General features: G+C 39.8%; 1 protein-coding gene across 3 annotated transcripts in view; it reads left to right on the top strand.

Moving 5' to 3' along the window:
• Positions 1-21,796, top strand: part of mpp2b (membrane protein, palmitoylated 2b (MAGUK p55 subfamily member 2)) — a 73,906-nt gene that overhangs the window by 9,901 nt on the left and 42,209 nt on the right. Inside the window, exon 3 of one of the 3 annotated variants that reach the window (XM_021323389.2) lies at positions 14,646-14,725. In XM_021323389.2, coding sequence (XP_021179064.1) covers positions 14,695-14,725 — 31 coding nt within the window. In that variant the 5' untranslated portion in view covers positions 14,646-14,694. Of the gene's footprint in view, positions 1-14,645; positions 14,726-19,101; positions 19,390-21,796 lie in introns of those variants that run through there. The other 2 variants (XM_012876145.3, XM_012876146.3) reach the window with 2 other exon arrangements.

Here is a 21,796-nt window from a genome sequence, read left to right as displayed (position 1 = left end):
GAACCAGGCTGACACTAAACAAACTCAAAAAACAGGAGGGCACAGACTGGTAGAGAGGCATATAAAACAAAAATAACAGAGGCTGGAATGCTCTTACCAAACCGTTGTGAGTAGGGATACGAAGAGAGACATTCTAGCAGAGTGCAGAGAACTGAGGCAGGTATAAATAGGCATGCAGACAGGTGAAGAGGGAGGGACTAATTAACCAAAACCAGGTGGGAGTAATCAAGGAGGATAAACCTAACACTAAAAAGTGATGATATAACAGAGTAAACAAAAACAGTACACAAACTAAACAAGAATTCAAACAAGACTGAACTCAAAACAACCAGAGAACCTAAAGCAGGAGAGAGAAAGGAAACCAAAATAATAACATAAACCAGAACAGAACCCAGAATATTACAATTACACGGCATGGAGCAACAGAATAGAACTGTATCTGCTCTGGAATGCTAGCAGAAACATTAGCCTTGGGCTGGGCGATACGGACCCAAAACAATATCTCAATATTTTTAGGCTGAATGTCGATCTGCAACATTTATCTTGATATGTATTTTTTTTCATAAAGTAATTATAAAAAGGCATCTCTGAATCAAAGCTCTATCCCAAATGTCTCACAGACAAATTTTTCTTAACAAACAGCTGTAGATAAATATGAGTAAAAGGCTGAAAAACAACCTACTGGAAAACAAAAGCATATAGAAATATATAAAAGTATGTATAAAAATCTCAGTATTTGTAAAATCTTGATATATTGCCCAGACCTACGTAAGCCAGCCATCTGTATACCAGAAGGAAGTGATGTTGAGTTGTTTCTGTTCAGCTACACTTAACTCTTGGCTCTCCATGTTGCTGATTTAAAATATAAAATACGTCAGCTTACTTTGACGAGGAAAAGGACTTTTTGTTTAGCCTACCGTAGGCCTTTTTCAACTGCATGTCACTGATATGCACAGATCCTTATAAATAAAATCAAGTACAACCACGTGGCTGTTAATTAGTCAAATATAGTCCACCTGAATGGGTTGGAGAGCTTTTGACCCCGTCCCCACGAAGACGAAATTAGGTGTATCTGCAAATGTATTTTGTCGTTTAGGCCATGCCTCCACATGGATGCTCTGTTTTAGGAGACCGTAAACAATGATTTTTGAAACCGGATTCCAGACTAACTTTCAAAACAGCGGTTTCATTTGTCTGTATGTACATGTGAGCGGCTTCTTTTCCTAAATGATCGTAGCTTCGCCTCCATCTGTAATCCACATACGCCTCACTCCCACAAATAACAATGAAGATGGTGCTGCTTTGTTATGGCTGTTAGTAGCGTCCTCGGACTCCGCCTTTAGAACGAACCTGCTCTACACAGCGTGTTCACATGAGTTGTCTGCGCATGCCCGGTGATTTTTGCATGTTTCTTTGACAGTGTCACAGCACCACCTATAGGCCTTTTCAGTTGTGCTGTGTCCTCTTGTGTGGCCAGCCAATTCTGTTCTTAATCATTTATGAATATGTACTGTGTTTGTCTTCATGTAGACAAGGTCTTAGATGTCAAACAGCATCATGAAGTTGATGGAACAACTTCCTCTCAGTCTGGGAGGTGAAGTTTAAAGCAATATTTTATTCTAAAACTATATCCCAAGCTTTGAACATCTCACAGATTTCAGTTGAATCCATTGTCTGAAAATGGAACGAGTATGGCACATGGCCGTCCACCTAGAGCAACATGCTGAACAGGGAAAGTATTGATCAGAGTAACAGCCAAAAGGTTCATGTTAACTTTAGAGGGGGTGCAGAGGTTCACAGCTTGGGTGGGAGAATCTGTTGACAGAACATCTTAGTCATGCACCCCATAAATCAGGAAAGAGTGGCGTTACTATTAAACTGCTGAACTATAAACTGGACTCTGCACCACATTTGTATGATTGCATCTCTATCTAGCATTACAAATGCTGCCGAACTTAGTTTCTAAATGCACAAATACACAAATGCCCTTTGCACAATCATTCTGCACATACAAATGGTTTTTAAAGTACTCACCTGTACACTGTGATCGCACACTGTCTCTTTGTCCTGCATTGTTAAATTGCAATTGTTTACATTTCAATTGTTTACTTTTAATCACTGCTGCACTTTACACTGTAATTTACAAGCTGTATGCAACTAAATTTCGTTCTGTACACACTCTGTGCATACAAAATGGCAAAGTTGTCTAAGTCTAAGTAATTGCTGTTCAGAGAAATGCAGGATCAGTTAGTTCCTGTTGTACTAAAAGCTCTCGACTGTGTGCTGGAAAAGAAAATAATTCCCCCTTATTAGAAAGATGCAGTTATTTTTGCTAATTCCTAATGAGGGGAGGGATAAGTTGAAATGTGGAGACTAGTGTCCAGTGAGTGTGTTGAATGTTGATTACAAATTATTTACTGCCCTATTTTCTCAGAGACTGAAAAAAAATCTCATTGGCGGTAATACATAAGGACCAAACAGGCTTCATCAGACAGAGACAGACTCAGGACACCAGAAAAACTTTGCATTTTAAGTTATGCAGTGCATCTAAAAAATAGAGACCCTTTTGTTGAGTTTAGATGCAGAGAAGGCATGTCATTTAGTCAGATGGTCCTTTTTTTTATAAAGTGATGTCTAAATTTGGATTCTGCCAAACCATAATTAAGGTAATTGTGGCATTGTACAATAAACCATGCGCTAGGATAAAAATTAATGGAGATCTATCAGAGTCATTTACTTTGGAAAAAGGTAAAAGGCAGGGATGCTGTCACGGCACTCCTCTTCGTCTTTTTCATGAAACCATTAACTCAATGGATAAGACAGAGGTCCGACATAACAGGAGTTCAGATGGCATCCGGGGAGCAAAAGCTGTCCCGGTTTGTGGATGATTTGCTGTTAACTATAACAAGCCCAGCTCAAACTCTACCTTGTCTTATGGAGATAAATATGGTTCACTATCAGGTTACAAGATAAACATTACTAAGACTCAGGTCTTAACACTAAAGTACGGCCCACAGAACTACTTTAGGAACTTTTACAAATGGAATTGGGAAGCAGAATCTATAAAATATTTAGGTGTCACACTACCCAAGGATTTCTCCAATTTCTCTATTTTCGTTGCTAATTATGGACCGTTACCCTCAAAGCTGAAATCAGACATACAGAGATGGAATTCAATCCCTTTTTTGAATTCATATACCCAAATACAGTCAGTTAGGATGAACATTGTTCCACGCTTGCTGTACTTGTTTCAATGCTTACAATCCAGATACCAGAAAGACACTTTATAGGATGGGACAGAGTAATATTGCAGTATATCTGGCAAGGGAACAAGGCCAGAGTGAGATACACAACACTGCAGTAAAGGACAGAGAAATGTGGACTGGGTATTCCCAACTTATGGAAATATTACCTTGCAGCTCAGTTAAGACCAGTGATCTGTCTGTGCTGTCCATCACATGAAGCAGGATGGAAAGACATAGAAGGCACAACGATGGAGGGAATACCTTTAATTTAATTGTTAATGGACAAAGATTTACAAGACGAGCTGATGATACGACATGACTCAATGTTACACACAGTGATGGATTCTTGGAAAAAGATAGTTAAATTGTGCAAATTAGGTAATCAGATCAAATTACTCAGCTGGTGTGCCTTTGACTCAGCTTTTAAGCCAAACAGGAACAATGGGCAATTTAAAAAAAAATGGATCCCAAAAGGATTGACCAATTATTACACATATACCCAGAAGGGGGCGTTTCAGAGTTTTCAGGAACCTCAGAGGTCTAATGGGTTGGAGAAGGATGATATATTTGCAGGTCAGGTCTTATTTTAATCAGAACCTATGAGACACTTGGGAATCTGCTGATCCAGGATTTTTTAATGTTCTTCTTTATTGAATTCAGGCTCTTGTACAAATCTTATCTCCAGAATATATAATGCTATTCTACAGTCTAAACAAGGTGACAGACCACATAAGTGGAAAATGTAGGAACTTTAGTTACTTCAACTAAAAGCTGGGAAAGGATCCACAAATTACACTGGATGACCCCAAGCCTCAACACATGGAGAGAATTCTGTTGGAAACCACTGTTTGATATAACTCCAGCTCAGAAAGGACATCAGGGAAATAGATCAAACTATTATGTGATCACTTATGTGGCATCTTTACCAAGACAATCCCATATAAATGTGAAGCCCTGCACTTAGGAGACATTCCATACAATAACTGGACTGTGAAAGACATAAAACTGTTGTTAGCGCTGCTGGCAGCAAGCAAAGTGACTATCACTACAAAATGATTAAAACCTGACTCTCCTACAATTGGTGATTGGATTAAAACTGTACAGGATTTTTTTACATTCTAGAGAAATTGTCATTCTCTGTTAAAGGTCAAAGGGAATCTTTTTTCAGGATCAGGTCAAAACGGACAAACTACGTGAAATCTGTGGTCTCTGTCAACTAAGTTTATCTGTAAATACTGTGATGCTATATAATGTAACCCTGTCTTGATTCTGGCATGCATACATACCTGATTTAGTTTTCTCTCGACAAGAGAAAAAAGTGAGTAAGCCCTCTCCTCCCACTTATGTTATATTTGTTCAGTTATTCTACAAAAACTGGATTAGCAAATTATTGTCCCACGCTTGCAATTGTGAAGCGGGATTTGATTTGGGCACTGAAGAGCTTCTTCTTACTACTTGAAAGAAAGTCATTGCTAGAAGAAAGTCACGAGAAGTCCTGCATGCAGTTTCCCAAAACAAATGGAAGAATGTGCTCTGGTCAGATGAGACCAAATCTGAACATTTTTGCCCTAAAGACAAAACAATGCGTGTGGCAGAAACCTAACACTGTAGATTACCCTGAATGCACCATCCCCATGGTGACACATGGCAGTGGCAGCATTGTGCTGTAGGGACAGGGAACCTTGTTAGTGTAGATAAATGAAAGTAAATACAGAAAAACGTTTGGGGGGGGGGGTGACTGTTAGGTGCTGCAAAAGACTTGAGACTAGGGTGAAGGTTCACCTTCCAGAATGACAACGACTCTAAATTCACAGCCATAGCAAGGATGGGGAGGTTTAGTCATGTGTGAGAATCAATGTCTAGCCCTAAATCCAACTGAGAATCAAGATTGAAAAATTGCTGTTTTTAGATGTTTTCCATCCAGTGTGGCTGATTTTAAGCTGTTTTACAGAGAAGTTTCTGGCAGTGCGAAGTTTGTAGAGATGTAGCCCAAAAGACTTTTAGCTGTAAGTGCAGTGATAGTTTGTTCTGCAAAGCATCGACTCAGTGGGACTAAGCACAAATTCACATCATACTATTCAGTACTATCCCATTTCTTTGTGTTGGTCTATCACAGAAATCCTTATAAAATGCATTAAGCTTTATGATTTTGATGCAAGAAAATGTAAAACAAATTGAAAGGGTGTGAAAATTTTCTGCTTTGGCCCAGAGCTCAGTGGAAAGTACTTTAGCGTGTTCTTAGTGAGGGAACAGTGTAATTGTAAAATTTTTATTAAGCAACATGAGATCAATGTTTGCATTGAAAGGTGCACCTCTGAGCTGTACCTGTAGAATATTTAACAAATACTCAGAATAAAAGGAGCAGCATATTAAAATATAGCTTGGGTCCTTTATTAGCTCCTAACTTATTATTATTTTACGCATTTTCCCTTGTTGCCATGGCAAAGCGCCGGGGAAAAGGAGACCGCGGGCTCCTCGTGGTTGTCTTGGATACGACAGTTTTTCCGTGTAAAGAAATGAGACGAGATGAACCTGTGGGAGCGCAGGGCTATTCTTAGGCTTGACGCCAACATGCATGTGTGGATTAGGACTCGTTTGGTTGCTGGTGCACGTGTGCTCAAGCATGATCCCAGGCTCTAACGCAGCCTCAGAGCGAGGATGGCTGAAGGCGTTTTTACGCGCGGCACAAAAAACACCTGAGCCACGGCTTGTGTCGTGGCCTCAGGACAAGGATGTACAGAGGGAAGGCTTTATTTGGACTTGTATGTTTCACATGTCTGCTTAAAGTAGCACCTGCTGAATGGAAACAAGCATGATAGAGCAATTTAGCAGGCTTAACGTTGACAATATCAAGTATTCTATTGAAATTAAGGGTAACTTACAAGTGCTTATATAAGATTTGGAAGATGAGCTGGAACTATTTTGTCAGGTGTCCTAATAATAGCCGCAGATATAATTTTAGATCCGCGAGCATCCACACAACAGAAATCCAGCACTCACAGCCGGCCTTTTGTTTTGACAGAGCGTGCAGACGTGATGGCAAGTCGGTAAACGTGATGTCATGGTTGCTTTGTTATCGAGCCAATCTCCTCCTGCTATACGGTGAACACGGAATGACGGCTTATGTGAAAGCATGTGTGCGTCTGCTGACTAATTGAGACAGGAGGGGAATCGATCCAAAAGCAAAGATGGTTCAGATTCCCAAGACGGCGTATTGTTGTGGAGGCCGCCGAACCGCCTCTGCAGCAGAACAGCATTTAGCATGTGAATACCACAAAACATCCTATTATTATTATTTTTTTAGGAATTCATGTTCACTCATCGATCGAAGAACTACGGCCTCTTCTGCAGGAAAATAGTGCAAGTTACTGGCATAGCTCTACCATCATTCTTGCCAGACAGTGACATAAAAGAGGAGCGGCAGAGAGGAAAAGAGCTGATGAAGATCCTGACCCCCACGACCTTCCCCCAACCCCCCCAGTGTGTCAGATCAACTCAACAACACGGCCGAGCTCTGCTGCAGTGGCCTCTGATTACTTTTAATGAGCTCTGTCATTTCACATTGCAAACGCAGGACGCCTCAGATAAGCCCAGGGGACTAGTATTTGCTGTGAAGGAAGGTCTAGCAAAAGTCGAGCGACGCAACATCAGAGTCGGGACACATATCACGGAAAAGATAATCTTATCGCTACATAAATGATGCCGTAGGCGATTAAACATTAGCGGCACGAGGTCAAGCAAAGTGAGAAGCTGAATATACTATATGTAAGAAATCTTTGTTCAGGATTCCTGTTTTATTCTCTCGCTGCTGTCTGCAAACAAATATCCAAACATCTAGAGGCAAGGAACCAGATTACGGTGACCTGGAGCTTTCTTTTGCACATGTAGGTTGCAGTCAAGGATGTGTTGTGCAGAGTATTGCTGCATGCACATAATAAACAGCTGGTTGATCATTAAAGGATTGAATAGGATCTGGAAACTATCGACTGTAGTCTCCCAGCAATTTTACTTCCAATCAATATTCTTAATTGCATCTGCATTCACGCAAAATGTGCCACGCAGGATAGGATGCCTTGATTTATTTAAGTCATTTCACCCCCCCCCCCCCCCCCCCCACCAGAAATGAGGTTTTAGGTAGGAATTTGTTGATGTGGAGTCACATTACAAAACACATGTCAAATGAATGTTATATTGTAATGGGCAATCCACACTACATTTCATCACTATTAGCTCACTCACCAATGATGTAACAGCATACAATAAGGTCTCATCTTCCTCTTATTTTCATCCAAGCAGTTTGCTGAAGTGGTAGGCAAAAGCAAGCAGGTTTATTCTCTGTTTTAATGGGACTCAATAACAATTTGGTGCAGACAAAAGTTATGGAAAGTGTTCTCTTGCTTCGTAAACTCAGCCCTGTGCTTTGAACATCATAACATTGACGGAATAGTGTTTGAGCTGTTCAGCTCTCGTCTACATTGAGCGCTGACTGGGATGCCTCATGACACCCAGAATGGTAGTAAAGTCATTATAAAAGATGGGAAAACACTTAGATTGTTAAAATCCTCGATTTATTAGGTTAGCAAAGTCATGAATTTTGCAATATGCAGGTAAAAAAAAGAATCATAGCCTAAAATATCTCCCAAAAAGCTGTTTAGAAATAATATTTTTTCAATTGCAAAAGAAGACGAATGTGATCCCACCTGGAAGCAGACATACACGAGTGTCTCATTATTTTCAACTCCATTCCAGTATTTGACACCAAATATTTACATACGCTGTATAAAAGGATAGATGCATGTTTTTTGTTACTGTGTGATTTAATCTCAGACCAAACTTTTCTTGTTTTAGTTCAGGATTACCAAAATTGTTTCTATGTGCTAAATACAAGACTGCTAAGTGAGATGATTTTTTTAATTTTATTTTTATAAAAAGGTTCTTCAAATTCAGGGGTTTTAATTTCCTTTGTGTTTGGTAGACTTGGGGTTCCTTCCACAAGCTTCGCACAAAGTTTTGGCCCATTCCTCCCGACAGAACTGGCATTACAGAGTCAGGTTTGTTGGCTGCCTTGTTTCCACGCACATGTTCAGCTCTGCCTAAAACGTGAGCCTGAGATCTGGGCTTTGCGTTGGCCACAGCAAAACCTTGACTTTGTTGTCTATAAACTGCTTTTTTTATCTAATTTTGTGGTGCACTTGGGGACATTATCCGTTTGGATGACCCAGGTTTTAACCGTGTTGAGATGTTTCTTCAATATCGCCATCTAAGGTTCCTAATGTGCACGGCTGTAGCCATCTCCGTACTTCACAGTTGGGATGGTGTTCTCAAGCATGTAAACTTCCCCCTTTTTTTCTCTAACTGTGGCCATCATAGTAGAATGCATTAGTTTCAGTTTCGTCAGACCAGAGGAAACCTACCTAAAAATGAACTTTTTTGTCCCTGACTCCTTTTACATAATGTAATACAGCCTTTTGTGTTGCTTCTGTAGTATTGTAGTAACTTGTAGCAGTGGATATTCAGCACATGTAGCTGTAGGACTCATTTCGTTTATGATACTGATGCTCTCTTACCATCTCCAGGCAGCATCTTCACATGGTCTTTTGCTTTTGTGCGGGGGTTGATACACACATTTCCCACCAAACATGTGAGTTTCTGGGACAGACTTGAATGGGATGATGGCTGGACACTCCCAAGATGTTTCTACTTGTACATAATTTTAACAGGTGAATTCCACATACACCTTCTGGTATGTGGAATTCAAACCAAAGGATGAATCAGACTTGTGGAAGACCATAGTTATCCTGTAATCTTGCCTGATTTTCCAAGATGTAACTGGAGGAGGCAATAGGCTTGAAGTGCTGCCTGAAAACGCATCCACAGGTGGGCCTTATTTGTACTGGGAGGATGTAAATTAGCCTATCAGAAGCTTGCAAACCTATGACATCATTATCTGGACTTTCACCATTTTTTTAAAAGCATAGTAATCTTAGTGTTTGTAAACTTCTGAATTGAATAGAAAGTAATACATTTAAAAAAAATCTCATTATTCTGACCTTTATGAAACCACAATGATTTTGGTAATCCATTTGTACCTGAAACAGGATATGTTTATTCTCGTTCTGATGTTTCTGATTCTGATTCTGATGACGGTGAGAAAAAATGTTGGTCCTTTTTAAACCATAAACCATTTGGTTTTATCTGCAGTTATATAGTGGCAAAGTTATTCATTCATTATCATAAACAAACAGCCTTTTGAGCGTCTTCTGTGTGATGCCTCAGATATTGCAGCATAGGGGAAGACGATGATTTGCTCTTGTTTGCGTTTAGACACAGTGACCTTGTGCCGACTGCTCTGTTTTGAGCATCATCACTGTTTCTTTCACTGGATAACCATGGTCATGGCAACTGGGATCTAGTACCCTTGGATACAGCGGTATCTCCCCCATCAGCTGCTCTCGTTTCCTCCCCTTTAATTCCTCTCTGGCTTACTCCTCAGGTTTCTAAACAACCTGTCTTCTTCCTAACAGTCAGTCTAATAATTATCCTCCTCCTTAAAAAACAAAAATCATGCCCACCGGTTGTTCCATTTGTGTTGTTTAAAATATACACTTTATTGGATATCAATGAGCCAATAGGTTTTGTTGAGCAGGTACGTTTTGGTTGTGTTGAACTAGTAAACCATCTACTCTTAGACATGGGAATGGTTTCAGGATTTTTATTATTGTGGTGTTAGAGCATGAACCTTAGAAGCTACTTGCTCGTCTACTTGCATTTAGTAAATATGTTGAGGCAGCAGGATTCTGTAATTTAAAGAGGCAGTTGAGATTTTTCATTTCTGTGATGCTGTTTTCAGCAGGCAGTATGTTTTCCTGCAAAAGTTAACTTTTTAAAAGGTTTCAGTTTGGATGAGTCGAGTCATTTCTGAAGCACATATTTGCTAACCTGGCCAGCCAGATTGATAATGTGTAGCATTCTCTGTTCTGCATGTCATTAATCTGGCACAGTTGCTATCAAATCCGTTTGAAGAAAGGAGGGACATTCAGCACAACTGTCCAAGCTGATTGGACGAAGCAACACCTAGTGCTTGTCTACCAAAAGCTGGTTTTAGCCAGTCACGATATCAAATTAAAAGGTAAGCAGCACCGTCATGAGAAACCACAACATGGTACAAGGCACTTATTGCTCTTCTTCTTTCAAAGATAACCCCCACCGTCTCTCTGTGTTGTTCTCAATAATCTTGTTTACATAGCCAGGCAGGCTTGTACGCCCATGTCAACAGCTGCCTCTCAGGGCTTAGCCTCTCCCTGCCCGTAAAATGCCACTGCCAGAGCAGTGTTGCGTAGGCACAAAATGGCGGAGAGCACAGCTAGCGGTTCAAATGTTTTCTGGTTAACAGCATTATAAACTTATGCGTTACTTCCTTCTTCACTAGACTTATTCCTTCAGAAGGTGATACGGTTTTGCTGTGTGTTTATCCTTTGCAAATATGCACATATGAGGGGACAGGTGAGAAGGGGAGGGGAAATGGGTGCAAGGTTGCAGCTGGAGTGAGAGAGGCGTGGCTTGATGCATATCTTGTTTTGGTCTTTACAGACAGGGCTTAAGCCCCACCTAGTGGTGAAAAATTGTTCATTGCTCCTTTAAATCATGCAACATGATTGGCCCGAACCATTTTTGGTTTGGTCACAAACAGCTGAAGATGGATTCTTGTGTGTTTGTGAACGCACAAATACGGTGAGAATTCATCTTGCAGGCAAGGTTAGATATTTGCTCTGGTGTTGAAAATGTAACAGATGTTCAAAATGATCTTTTAAACAGTCTTAAACTGCTGTGATGGTTATTCTAAGTCTAAGGTTATTTGCACTGTTGGCAGTGGCGGCTCCAGAGATTTTTTTTCTGCAAGTGTTAGGGGGAGAAGCATTATACTGAAGGTGCCATGAAGGATAACTTATTTTCACATTTCTCAACACACACAGACGGCAGCGCAATCAACGGTGCACCGAGAACTCTGACATCTGCAACAGTCACCAATAGAGGGTATAATAAATATGTGGCATTCTGCTGCTCAGTCACAGCATACACAAACATGAACTGCAACAATGACTTCACTGTGCTTTGTTTTCCCAAAAATCCATTTTTGCATTACACATTCCTTTCAAACAGCGCTTTAAATGGAAACGGATAAGTGCTAGTACTCCCTTCAATGTCATACAAATATTAGACAGAGACATGGGTAATATTTTTATATAGATCCATCTGTCAGTCTATAAATTAATAGTTTAATTGTACAATAATTACAAAAAAGAACAAAGTCAGTTCTAAATCAAATCCACAGGAGCCAAGTTCAAAGTGTCAAGAAAAATAACATCAAAAGGTAAAAATATAAAACAAACAATCCTTAAAAACATAAAGAAGGGATACGTTTTAGACTTAAGATTCCAATAAGCTTATTACTGTTACTGTTTCCTTTTGTAACATATATTTCTTCCCAGTATTAGGCCTGGCCTCAACAAACCCATGCCACCTGATAAACTTACCTTCCATGTGAAAATATGTAACTGCAAAAACTCAATATATTGACCAGCCAAACACAGTGTCTCTGCACATATTTAAATAATAAATCATTTTTAATATCAAATTGTCTATTAGGCAATCAGCTGTATACAGGAAGTGTGAAATTTAAAAAGGGTTATCAGGCCTGTACTTGTGTAGTCGGCTGGGGGAGAACAAAAACAAGCTGTTTCCACTCCCATCACACAGGGATAGATATGGAGAGGAGACAGCAGAGGCTGAAAGACAAAGCAAAAGGAAAACATGAGCCATATTATGCGAACATTTCACTCCATCAGGAATTTATAAGTGCCCACTTTTACTACTTTGAATAATTTAAATATATCAGCAGGTTTTGCACATACAGTAAAATGTTAAATATTAATAATTATTTAGAAAACAATAGTCTTCATCTAAAAATAACGGTGATGACCTACAGTAGAATTAAGATATCAGCATACTTCACAAAGTCTGCAGCAGGTCTTTGGTTCATCTTTGCTGGACTGGTTTGGTGCTTCCAGCCCTCTCATCAGCAGCCTGATCCTTTGACCAACGGTCTGGCCTCTGCACGTCTTATCTGACGTATTGTTGACCTCTCTTTCAGCACCTAAATCATCAGCAACAGGCGTCTGTGTAGCATCAGGATCCCAGTTAGATGCGCTAATGCTAGCTTGCGGAGTCTGACCTCTATTTATTTGTGTAGTGAAGGACTGTTTATAGCTGCTGTTGTCATCCAGTTCGGGTCCTCTTGAGCCCTTTTGGAGCTAGGAGGACAACATCCCAGCCGTGAGGATTTTCCTCCGAAACACCTACGTTCACTTGAATGTATGGCAAGCGTTGTGTGCCAAAATTACGGTTTCTTTTGAGGCGATACATTTCAATCAACACATGCAGAATTCCATTCCTGTTGTGTGATAGGTTTTTTAAAAAAACTAAATATATAATAGTTGATTGTATATTGAAATTGGATGTATTTTGTGGGGAAAATATAACATCTTATTTTCCCAATATATCACATGTAACATTATACTAACTCATATGAAAAAAACCCTCTAATATTTTCTTAGGGGTGCTAAGGGGGGTGCTATGACTTTTCCAGGGGGAGCTATAGCACCCCCTAGCGCCTCCTTGGTGCCGCCACTGACTGTTCGACGTATTTCGCTACAAAATATTTGATGGCCTTGTAAAGAATTGATGACCCATTATTGTATTGGACCACAGTCTAACTCAATCCTTAGGGTAAATAACCACAGATAAATGACAGGTAAATAAATGTGGCAGTGAGTTGTCCTTTGATTGACCGACAAATATTGTTCCCTATTTTAATAGGGAACAATATTGTTTCCTATTTTTTTGTGCTTTTCAATAGCTTTCCGTTTGACCTGGGTCAGTGTCCGTACTGCTAGCATAACGCAATACCTGGACCCAACAAAGGTTGCACAGTAAGATTATCACAAATAGTGACAATACAAAAATTTCAAACTCAATACCAATACTAAGAAAGACAGTTGAAAGACACTTGATACCCTTTTCGATACTGCAGCAACAAGGCGCCGGGTTATTTCTGGGGAAGAGCAAAAAATATAATTTATTCCATCATGACAAACTGAACTACCAGTAAGTAGGGGACAATTCAGCACTTGTTTAGTAACATCTAATTGAAGTGTCTCTTTCCTGTTTGGCAAAATAGTAGACTAGATAACCATTAGCTATAGATGTTGTCATACTAATAATAATATAATAATGATGTGATAATAATGAGATCAATAATGAGAGAATAATAAGTTTCTTTGAGAAAATCCGTGAAACATAAGGCAATGCAACAAACCTAAGGAAAGAACGTCTAACTAAACTGACAGGTTGGACAGGGAGGGCAATAATCACAGAAGAGCCCCGTGTTAACCATGGAGGAGCTGTTTTAAAAAAATAATCTTGTTTACAGATGCTCCTCAGTCAGTCTGCACAAACTTGGATTATTTTGCCAAGAAGATTGAGCAAGAATTTCAGCGTGTAGATATGCAAAGCAGGTAGAGTCCTACTTCTGAAGACCTGCAGATGTAATTACAACAAACTGTGCTTCTACCATGTCTAGACTCAGAGGAGCTGATGGTAAATGCACACCAAACTCAGATTGTGATTTATGAAAAATGTTGTTACACACATATTTCTTTTCCTTTCCACTTCACAATCATGCGAGTCAGTTCTTTGTGTTTGTCTATCGCATAACCACATGTCTAGGGTTGTGGCTGTAATTATATTTTTCAACATTTCTTACACTTGTTTAACAGTTTTCCTTGCTGTCAGGCAGTTAACAGAAGGATCTTCTTCAGGCCTACAGTTTAAATTTAATCCTTTTGTCTTATTACCCAAAGCTCGTTTTTTTTTTCTTTTATCTTACCAGAATTTTAGAGAAATGTCCTTTTAACAGATGCCAAATCTTTCATCGTCTTGTCAGATTCTCATTATTTTTTCTAGCAGCCTGATGGTAAATGGACCAATTACAGCAGACAGACATCCTCACTGAGCTAATGTTAGGTGGCCTGCCCACTCATTCACCCGCTCGCTCGGCCTTTCCAACTGTTGTCTAATTGTATTCCCAACGGATGTGACGGCTAAAACCAGACGCCCCCAGAGCAACTGGCTGCTCTATTCTAGGCTGCAATAAAGCTCCTTGTCATGTGGAAGAGTTATTTTGGATTCCTTGGGAAATGGTGTTTGTTGGTCGGCTGTTTTTCAACTGTGATTGTGGTTTTCTTTCATCCCTCTTTATCTGTGTTGACTTTAGTTTCCAGTCAAGCCGATGGATTTCCAACATTTTCTAACAAGAACTCCCTCTTCTTTTTTTTATTGCAGTTGATCTAACAAGTTGTGTGGAGGATTCTGGGAGCAGCCCGACTCTAAAATGCCTGTGGCAACATCCAGCTCGGACTCTGGTAACTATCTCAGTCTTTCTGTAATAGGAAGGTCTCTGTGTGCTTTGCATGAAGGAGATCCTGAATGGTCTGGTTTATCACTCCTCTCAGGACCTGTATCTAATCTTCTGACTTCTAATATGACTTAATGAGCTGACTAATGGAGCACTAAAACCCCTGCTCGTGCCTTGAAGGATTTACTGGTGTATAGTTTGAAGCTCTCAGCTGAAATGCAGGAGCGAAGACTTGAAAGCACGCTCCAACACCGACAGGCTTAAGGCTTTCAGTTAAGACTGAAAACTAATCAACAATATCTGTTGCTGGACGTCTGGTAAATTAGTCCTGGGGGGGATATTTTTTTTTAAAACACAACATTAAATCTGCAACAAAGAGCCTTTCAAGATTTTATTTGGGCATAATAAATTCAAGAAGTCAGCGTGCCGGGGAGAGAGTTTTACTGTGAGTAACACTGTGTGTGGAATGGACTGTCAGTCTAGATTTGTACAGTAAGTGCAGGGCTCGGGCTGAAAGACTGGCATTTTTAGTAACAAGCACTAAAATATTTCTCCATTTCAATTCATGTCAAATTTCTATTCAGACGTGTAGAATGACTTCAGCAGGGTCCAATTAGATAAATTAGAAGAATATGTTTAATCAGGCAGCTCAAAGGGTCTTTCCTGTGAAAAGGAAGCAACCACCTTAAGTCCATTGGTTTAATATATAAATACAGATATTATCTGATCATAACGGTGCAGGACAGCTGTTTTATTAAAACTTCTAATGGTCTGCTTTTCAAGTGTATTTATTTAATATAGAATAGGTCAAATATAAGCCCAAAGAATGGGTTCAATGGATTAGTGTTTATACACAAATCAGAAACAAAAATGTAGTTTTTATTTAAAAAAGAAAAGCGACAATTTCCCCCGCAGCTGCTACAAGAACCAAATTTAATCATTAAAGTTATTATTGATTTAGCAGTAGTTTTAAGTAAACACATCTTTATTCCACCTTGTGGCTGTTTTGCTCTTTATCGAGTAATACCAAGTATGTAGGAAACTAAAAGCTCCAGCAGCCCGCAGTTTAAATCTACCCTAAAAACAGTGATGGGTGTTGCCTCTTTAGTTTTCATGCCATGATTGACCACGTTTTTCTCAACCGGAAATATTTCCACGCTGTCTGATTTGTATTGTTTTAAGCAAGTTCAGTTTAGTTCAGTTTGTACGTTCACAAACATGCGATCTCAAGGCTCTTTCCCAGAGATATAGATCCAGTTTATACACAAAACTATTATCGGATCAATCCATTGGTATGGATAGATTCAAATTCAACTACATACTTATCTCTTCAATTTCAGTAAAATGTAGTCAAAAAGCCCAGCTAACTGCAGTATATCAATGACTATGCAGCAATCCCTCATCCTTGTCAGACATGAGGCAACAATGGAAAACAAGGACTCCCTTTAAACAGGAAGAAGCCTCCAGGAGAACCGAACTCATTATCAGCGGTCATCTGCAGCAACCAACTAGGGATTGGAGAAAAAAGTCTAAGAGCCTTTTCTTTAGCCAGCTAACCGGCAGTGTTCAGCAACAGGTTAAGGAGAGGCAGTGGCAGATTACATGGTGCTCCAATACAGTGTGTCAAACAGAAACCTGACTTTAAACCTTTGAAAAGGTGCGATGTTAAATTCCTGCTGCTTTTAAGTCAGAACCTCATATTATATAGAGACTGATACCAGACATTGGCCTATGCCCAATATGGAAGTGAGTAAGGTACACGGTAAGCTAGCTTCAATCAGCCTTAGTTTTTATTAACTGCTTTTCAGATTCTGATTCAGGTTATTTATTGCTCCATGGCAAAAAATTACAAAAACAGTCACATTCTGTCATACATTCCCATGAGCAAAAGGGAGCAGAAAGAAGATAAAATCTTATTTTGTCTGCCACTCGTCAAAAAACAAAATAACTTTGCTAACACGGTGGTCATACATCGTTGCTTATATTGAGTTACTTCTCCCATAATGACCACTGCTCAGCCAAGTCTCTTTACCTGCTCCTGCTTGCCAAATCAGAACTCCCTTTTATTGCCTTTACTTTAGAAGGACCCAGTCAGCATTCGTTGAGGTAAATGCAGCAAATTCATGTATTCAGCAATCCAGTCTCTGATTGACACTAAACTTAGAGATGTTGATTCCAACCTTGCCTTTTCCTTTGTTAACATGTCTACCAACTGCTAACAGGTGTAGTCAGCTGTATGGAGGGTAACACAGTCCCCACAAATGAGGATTTGGATCCACGCATAGAAATAAGTTCTTTTGAACATGACTACTGTCAGAAATCACAATTTTAAACAATTTTGAGCTTATTTTCCTTCCTCTATTTCATTGCAATTCACTTTATTTCAGCATGCTAGGCAAAATAACAAGCAAATCAAATGCATACCCAAGCACACCAGGGTTTTCTGCTTTAGTCTTAAAGTGTAATTGAAAGTCTGGATTTTTATGTTGTAAAAAGTTGGGAGGTTGTTCAGATTCTTTTATTAATAGATATTAAATTACAAAGTTCTACCAAGTGTGTAAATTTGTTCATTCATTCATCATTCTTATTTTATCTTCTTGAGAAATAAACAATTGCTTCTCATTTATTACATTTTTGTAATTCTTGTTGAGAAATTTTATGGCTATTTTAGACTGACAACATTACAAGACCAGGGGATCACCCTTTGCAAAATTTAGACAGAGTTCTGCTCCTGAAACTGGCTTTCAATAGCTTGCTTAAAAAATTAAAAACAAAATGTTCCTGTTACATTCTCTGCTGTTAACCAGTAGTTTTTTGGTGAGTTATTACATCAATCAATCAAACTTTGTTTAGAGAACACTTTACACACCCAAAGTGACCAAAGCTGTACAGGTCTATAAAATAAATTAAATAAAAACAAAGTAAGCAATAAAATACGACATCTACACTAAAACTAATACAGTGAGGACAATGAAACAAGAAAAAATAGACAAACTATTAACAAAACCAGCCTGATAGTTCTGCTCTACTAGATCTACTACGTTAGGATGTTTGTCCATACTAAGAGCAAGATTTTGAAAATGAAAAATATTTTCGTGTTTAGCATTCACATGCAAACTGAACTTTTGGTTGGAAAAACTGAATTTTACAAATTGATAATGCATGTACGCACACTTAGAGAATTTGAGAAACAATGACATAGCAACACCATGTCCTGTTGCATTGTGTTAGGAACCACAACAATGGCATTGTATTCAGTTTTTTTCCCTTATATTGGTCTTGCTTTGTTGTTTTTGACATCTGGGAAATTGTAATAAAACACCAGAGCTTTAGCCTAAGTGGAAGTGCGTCAGCGGTCGCCATGAAAAGTGCTGTCCCAATAGTGCAGTCTGTAAGGAAGGAGGTAGGAAAAAGAGACTCTATGCTTCCTCCCCTGGCTAGTTTTGCTTTGGAACCTTGCGATATCCCTTACCTGTACTAAGGAGCTATAAGGAACTACACAGTCCTTTGCATGACGTGCTGTACCAGAACAGCCCACCTCACGGAAATCAACGAAAATGTCCGGGGAGAAGAGAGCGCCTACTTTGTAGTTGGATTTTGGAAGACTGTAGGCCCAGATATGACTTGCATTATCCATGAGAGTTTCACGTAATGATGTCGGAGTTAAAGGCTGTCTGAAATTGGCACAGCAGTCTGAAGCTCCTTTCCTCGCCATGATAGAGTTCTTACTGTTGACCCCATGAAAGGTCAAGCAACAGGAGCGAGGAGCTATTATTCAGGGTATTCGGCTGGAGCCCAGAAATGTTCTGGAAAACATCCATAGCTATATTTCCTCTGACTTCAATGGCTGTTTGATAAATCTATCGTCACCTAGCAGTTCTCAGTGGGTATTTTAGTGTTTTTGTCAGGGTTTCCATTTTGTCTTTTGTCATCTGGAAGGACAGACTTTATCATCTTGAGAGGGAAAAAAAAAGTCTCTGCAAAAGTTGTTTTGAAACCATTTCATGGAGTTTCTTTAGTTTGTTCAGCTGTGAATTCAACACATTAATAAATAGTTCTGTTGGATCTACTGTCCCACTGGCGGCTCATTGGAACGACTGGTTTGGGAATGTTTCTGTTTTCTTAGTTGAACTGAAAGAGAGGAGATGGGGCCCCATACTGTTGCAGGTTAATCTGCTGATCTTTTCCATACTTTACCCCTCCAGGGAAAACTGGAGAGAAAATGGTCCTGCCTCTTTTCTTTCTTCTTCCTCTAGAAGGCACCATGCTTCCTTCTTTCTTTCTCTCCCCACCCCTCCCCACCTCCCCCCCCCACCTCCTGCTTCTCTTTACACATGCACCCACCCCTCCGCCGTCCCTCTTCATTCATGCAGAAGAGGAGGCTCTCAGCCCAGTCGCAGCTTCTACACATTCATGTCAAGAGCAGGTAGGGAAGGATGTAGAGAACGAGGAGCTGTTCTGGAAGGAAGAGGAGAGAATCAGTAAGACACGGAGGAAGGGGAGATCTTACGCGCTGCGTCCGATAGAGTATCGGGTGTGTTGCTGGGAGTTTGATCCCCGTGAGAGAGGTATTGCTCAGTATGGCTGGCAGCCCGTTTGGGAGGCTCTCTCTGGAGGAGGGCGACTCAGCCAACTCCTTGGAAGGAATGGAAATGAAGCTGTGCGGGGAAGGTAAGAACACAGGATCGTACCTGCTGGCTGGCTCAGAAATGTTGGATGGTTCACAGCACAGATATGCACTGTGGGGAGGCAGAACGCTACACAGAATCTTAAATCCCAGTTAAAACAAACGGTTTCTGGCAGAGGGAGGCTGATGTAGCTGCTGGTGTTCAGTGGCCAGTTGTTTTAAATTTGCATTGCACCTGCTCCTGATGTAGTGCTGGGATGAAGATCAGCATAGACAGATTGGAACTGGAGCCAATGTGTGTTCTGCAGGAATCCAAGGCAGCATGCCTTAAACACAGAAAGACAGAGGTAATATAAACCCTCCTTTGCATTGCATAGGACAGGTCTTGGAATCAAAGCCAAGCCCGTATGAGATTCTCACCATAACATAAACCTGAGGAAAAAAATACAATGGTTTAATATATTAATATGAAAACTTTTAAAATGAATAACATGATCTATTAGCTTTTATTTTAAAAGGCAGGAATTATTCTAGCTGCAGCCAAAATAATATAATAGATGAATAGATACAGTTACAGTAATGCTATCTTTATTATGAATTTTATTTATTATCAATTTGATGCACAGACTCAAGTTAAAGTGTAGAATGAAACAAGTACTACATTTTGTGGTTTTCAAGTATATGTCATGTAATAAATCCTTTTGCCGTTTTATTCTTTATAAATCTGCATTGGGAGTCTAACATTCTGATATTAGCTGGACAATTAGTTGAGCTATCCGTTGGATTAGCCAGCATGTGCAACATACATGGAGGTTGTAACTCACTAACTTTCACCCTAAAAAAGAGTAATGGATGGCGCTCCTGTAGTGTTCAAACCATGACTCTGTTTATCCTTGACTGAAAAGAGTTCTTAAAAAACAGTTCTGTTTTTTTTCCCTGCGTAAAGGAAAACTATTATATCCTTCTTTCAGCCAGCTGACTGGCAGTATGCATAAATGTGTGGGGGAGGGGCACTCCTGCATTACCCCATGCTTTATAGCAAGAGAGAAAATGCTCTCTGATATCAAAATGGTTTCAAGAAGTTGGAACAGCATGGCATGACATTTTTGCAGTTTCAAACCTGAAACTATATTAAGGTTTTAAAAGCACAATGCTTTTTTGTCAAACTGTTCCAGTAGTTTAAAGCCTTTTTGTGGCTCTAGTGTCCTGTATTTTAAAGTGGACAGACAGGAAACTGGGTTGAGAGAGAGGGGGAAGACATTCATCCAAGGTCCACAGGCAGGGAGTCAATCTCAGGACCGCCACATCGAGGACTGATGCCTCTGTACGTGGGTCGCACGCCCTACCCCAGTGCTACCATGGCGCCCCATTTAAAGTCCTGCTACCTGATGAGATAGCCGACAAATTAACCAGCTAATTTCAGCTTACAGCAGGTGTTGCTCAACTTCTTTCAATACAATGTGACCAACAAGGTTGGACTTGCGTTGTTCATAGCTTCACCGTCTGTAGAAAAGGAAGAGTCCGCTAAACATGTTGACATACATACTCAAAGGCCATCTGCCCATTCTACCAACCTTTAAATACTGGACATGAAGCAAGGATTATATTATCCTGTTTAGCCGTAAAGATTGATGCACCCACATTTTCAGTCAGTCTTTGCTCTGCAATAAACCTTTTATTTACGTATAAAGACCTGAATATCTTTCAGCTTTGGGAACGTGGATTCTATTGGACTGCATCAAAAGAGAACAGCTGTTTTTTATGTTTTACCGTTAGTTATCATATTGAGACAGTTTTTCATTTTAGTCTCTTTTAAAGAGGTCATTTTTGGGGTTTTATCTACAAAAAAATGCCTATTTCTCTAACGGAAAGTCACTGAGATAGGATGCACTTCAGAAAGGTAAATGTGGCAGACCCTGTCAAAGGCAAGTCTGTGTTTGTTGTACTGAATGATGTTTGCTTTTCCAGCATGGTAACCCCCCAACTTCCATTCATAATTAATGGATTTCATCAATAATAAATAATATTGCATTTCTTGCAACAGTATTTTTTAAGCGTCATTGCTTTGACCCACACATGGGTTCCCCGCTTTTGTGAATTCATGTACACAAATACCTCAGGATGCCAGTTGATTAGGATTAGAATAAAAACAACTGGTTTATGGTGTCATGTTAATTGAGACGAGCTACAAGCATCATCACATCACTAGCCAAGCCCACTGTGTCACATAATGTGCGGTGCTGCAACATATCCTCTGCTCTCTAATGTAGCTTGACAGGACAGCAGTGACAGCCATGATGAATCACATTTTCTGTCAAAGCAGTCTGTCTACCAGTTCAGGGTGAGTGCATGTGTTTGTGCTCCCGTTGGCTATACAGACTGTGTGGAGCAGACCTTCGGTGTATTGCACATTCATGGTGAGTAAGAGCGAGGATCGTTCCCATGCAAAAG

This window comes from Fundulus heteroclitus, chromosome 10, assembly GCF_011125445.2.
Source record: "Fundulus heteroclitus isolate FHET01 chromosome 10, MU-UCD_Fhet_4.1, whole genome shotgun sequence".
NCBI lineage: Eukaryota > Metazoa > Chordata > Actinopteri > Cyprinodontiformes > Fundulidae > Fundulus > Fundulus heteroclitus.
This window is presented reverse-complemented; position numbering and strand designations above follow the sequence as displayed.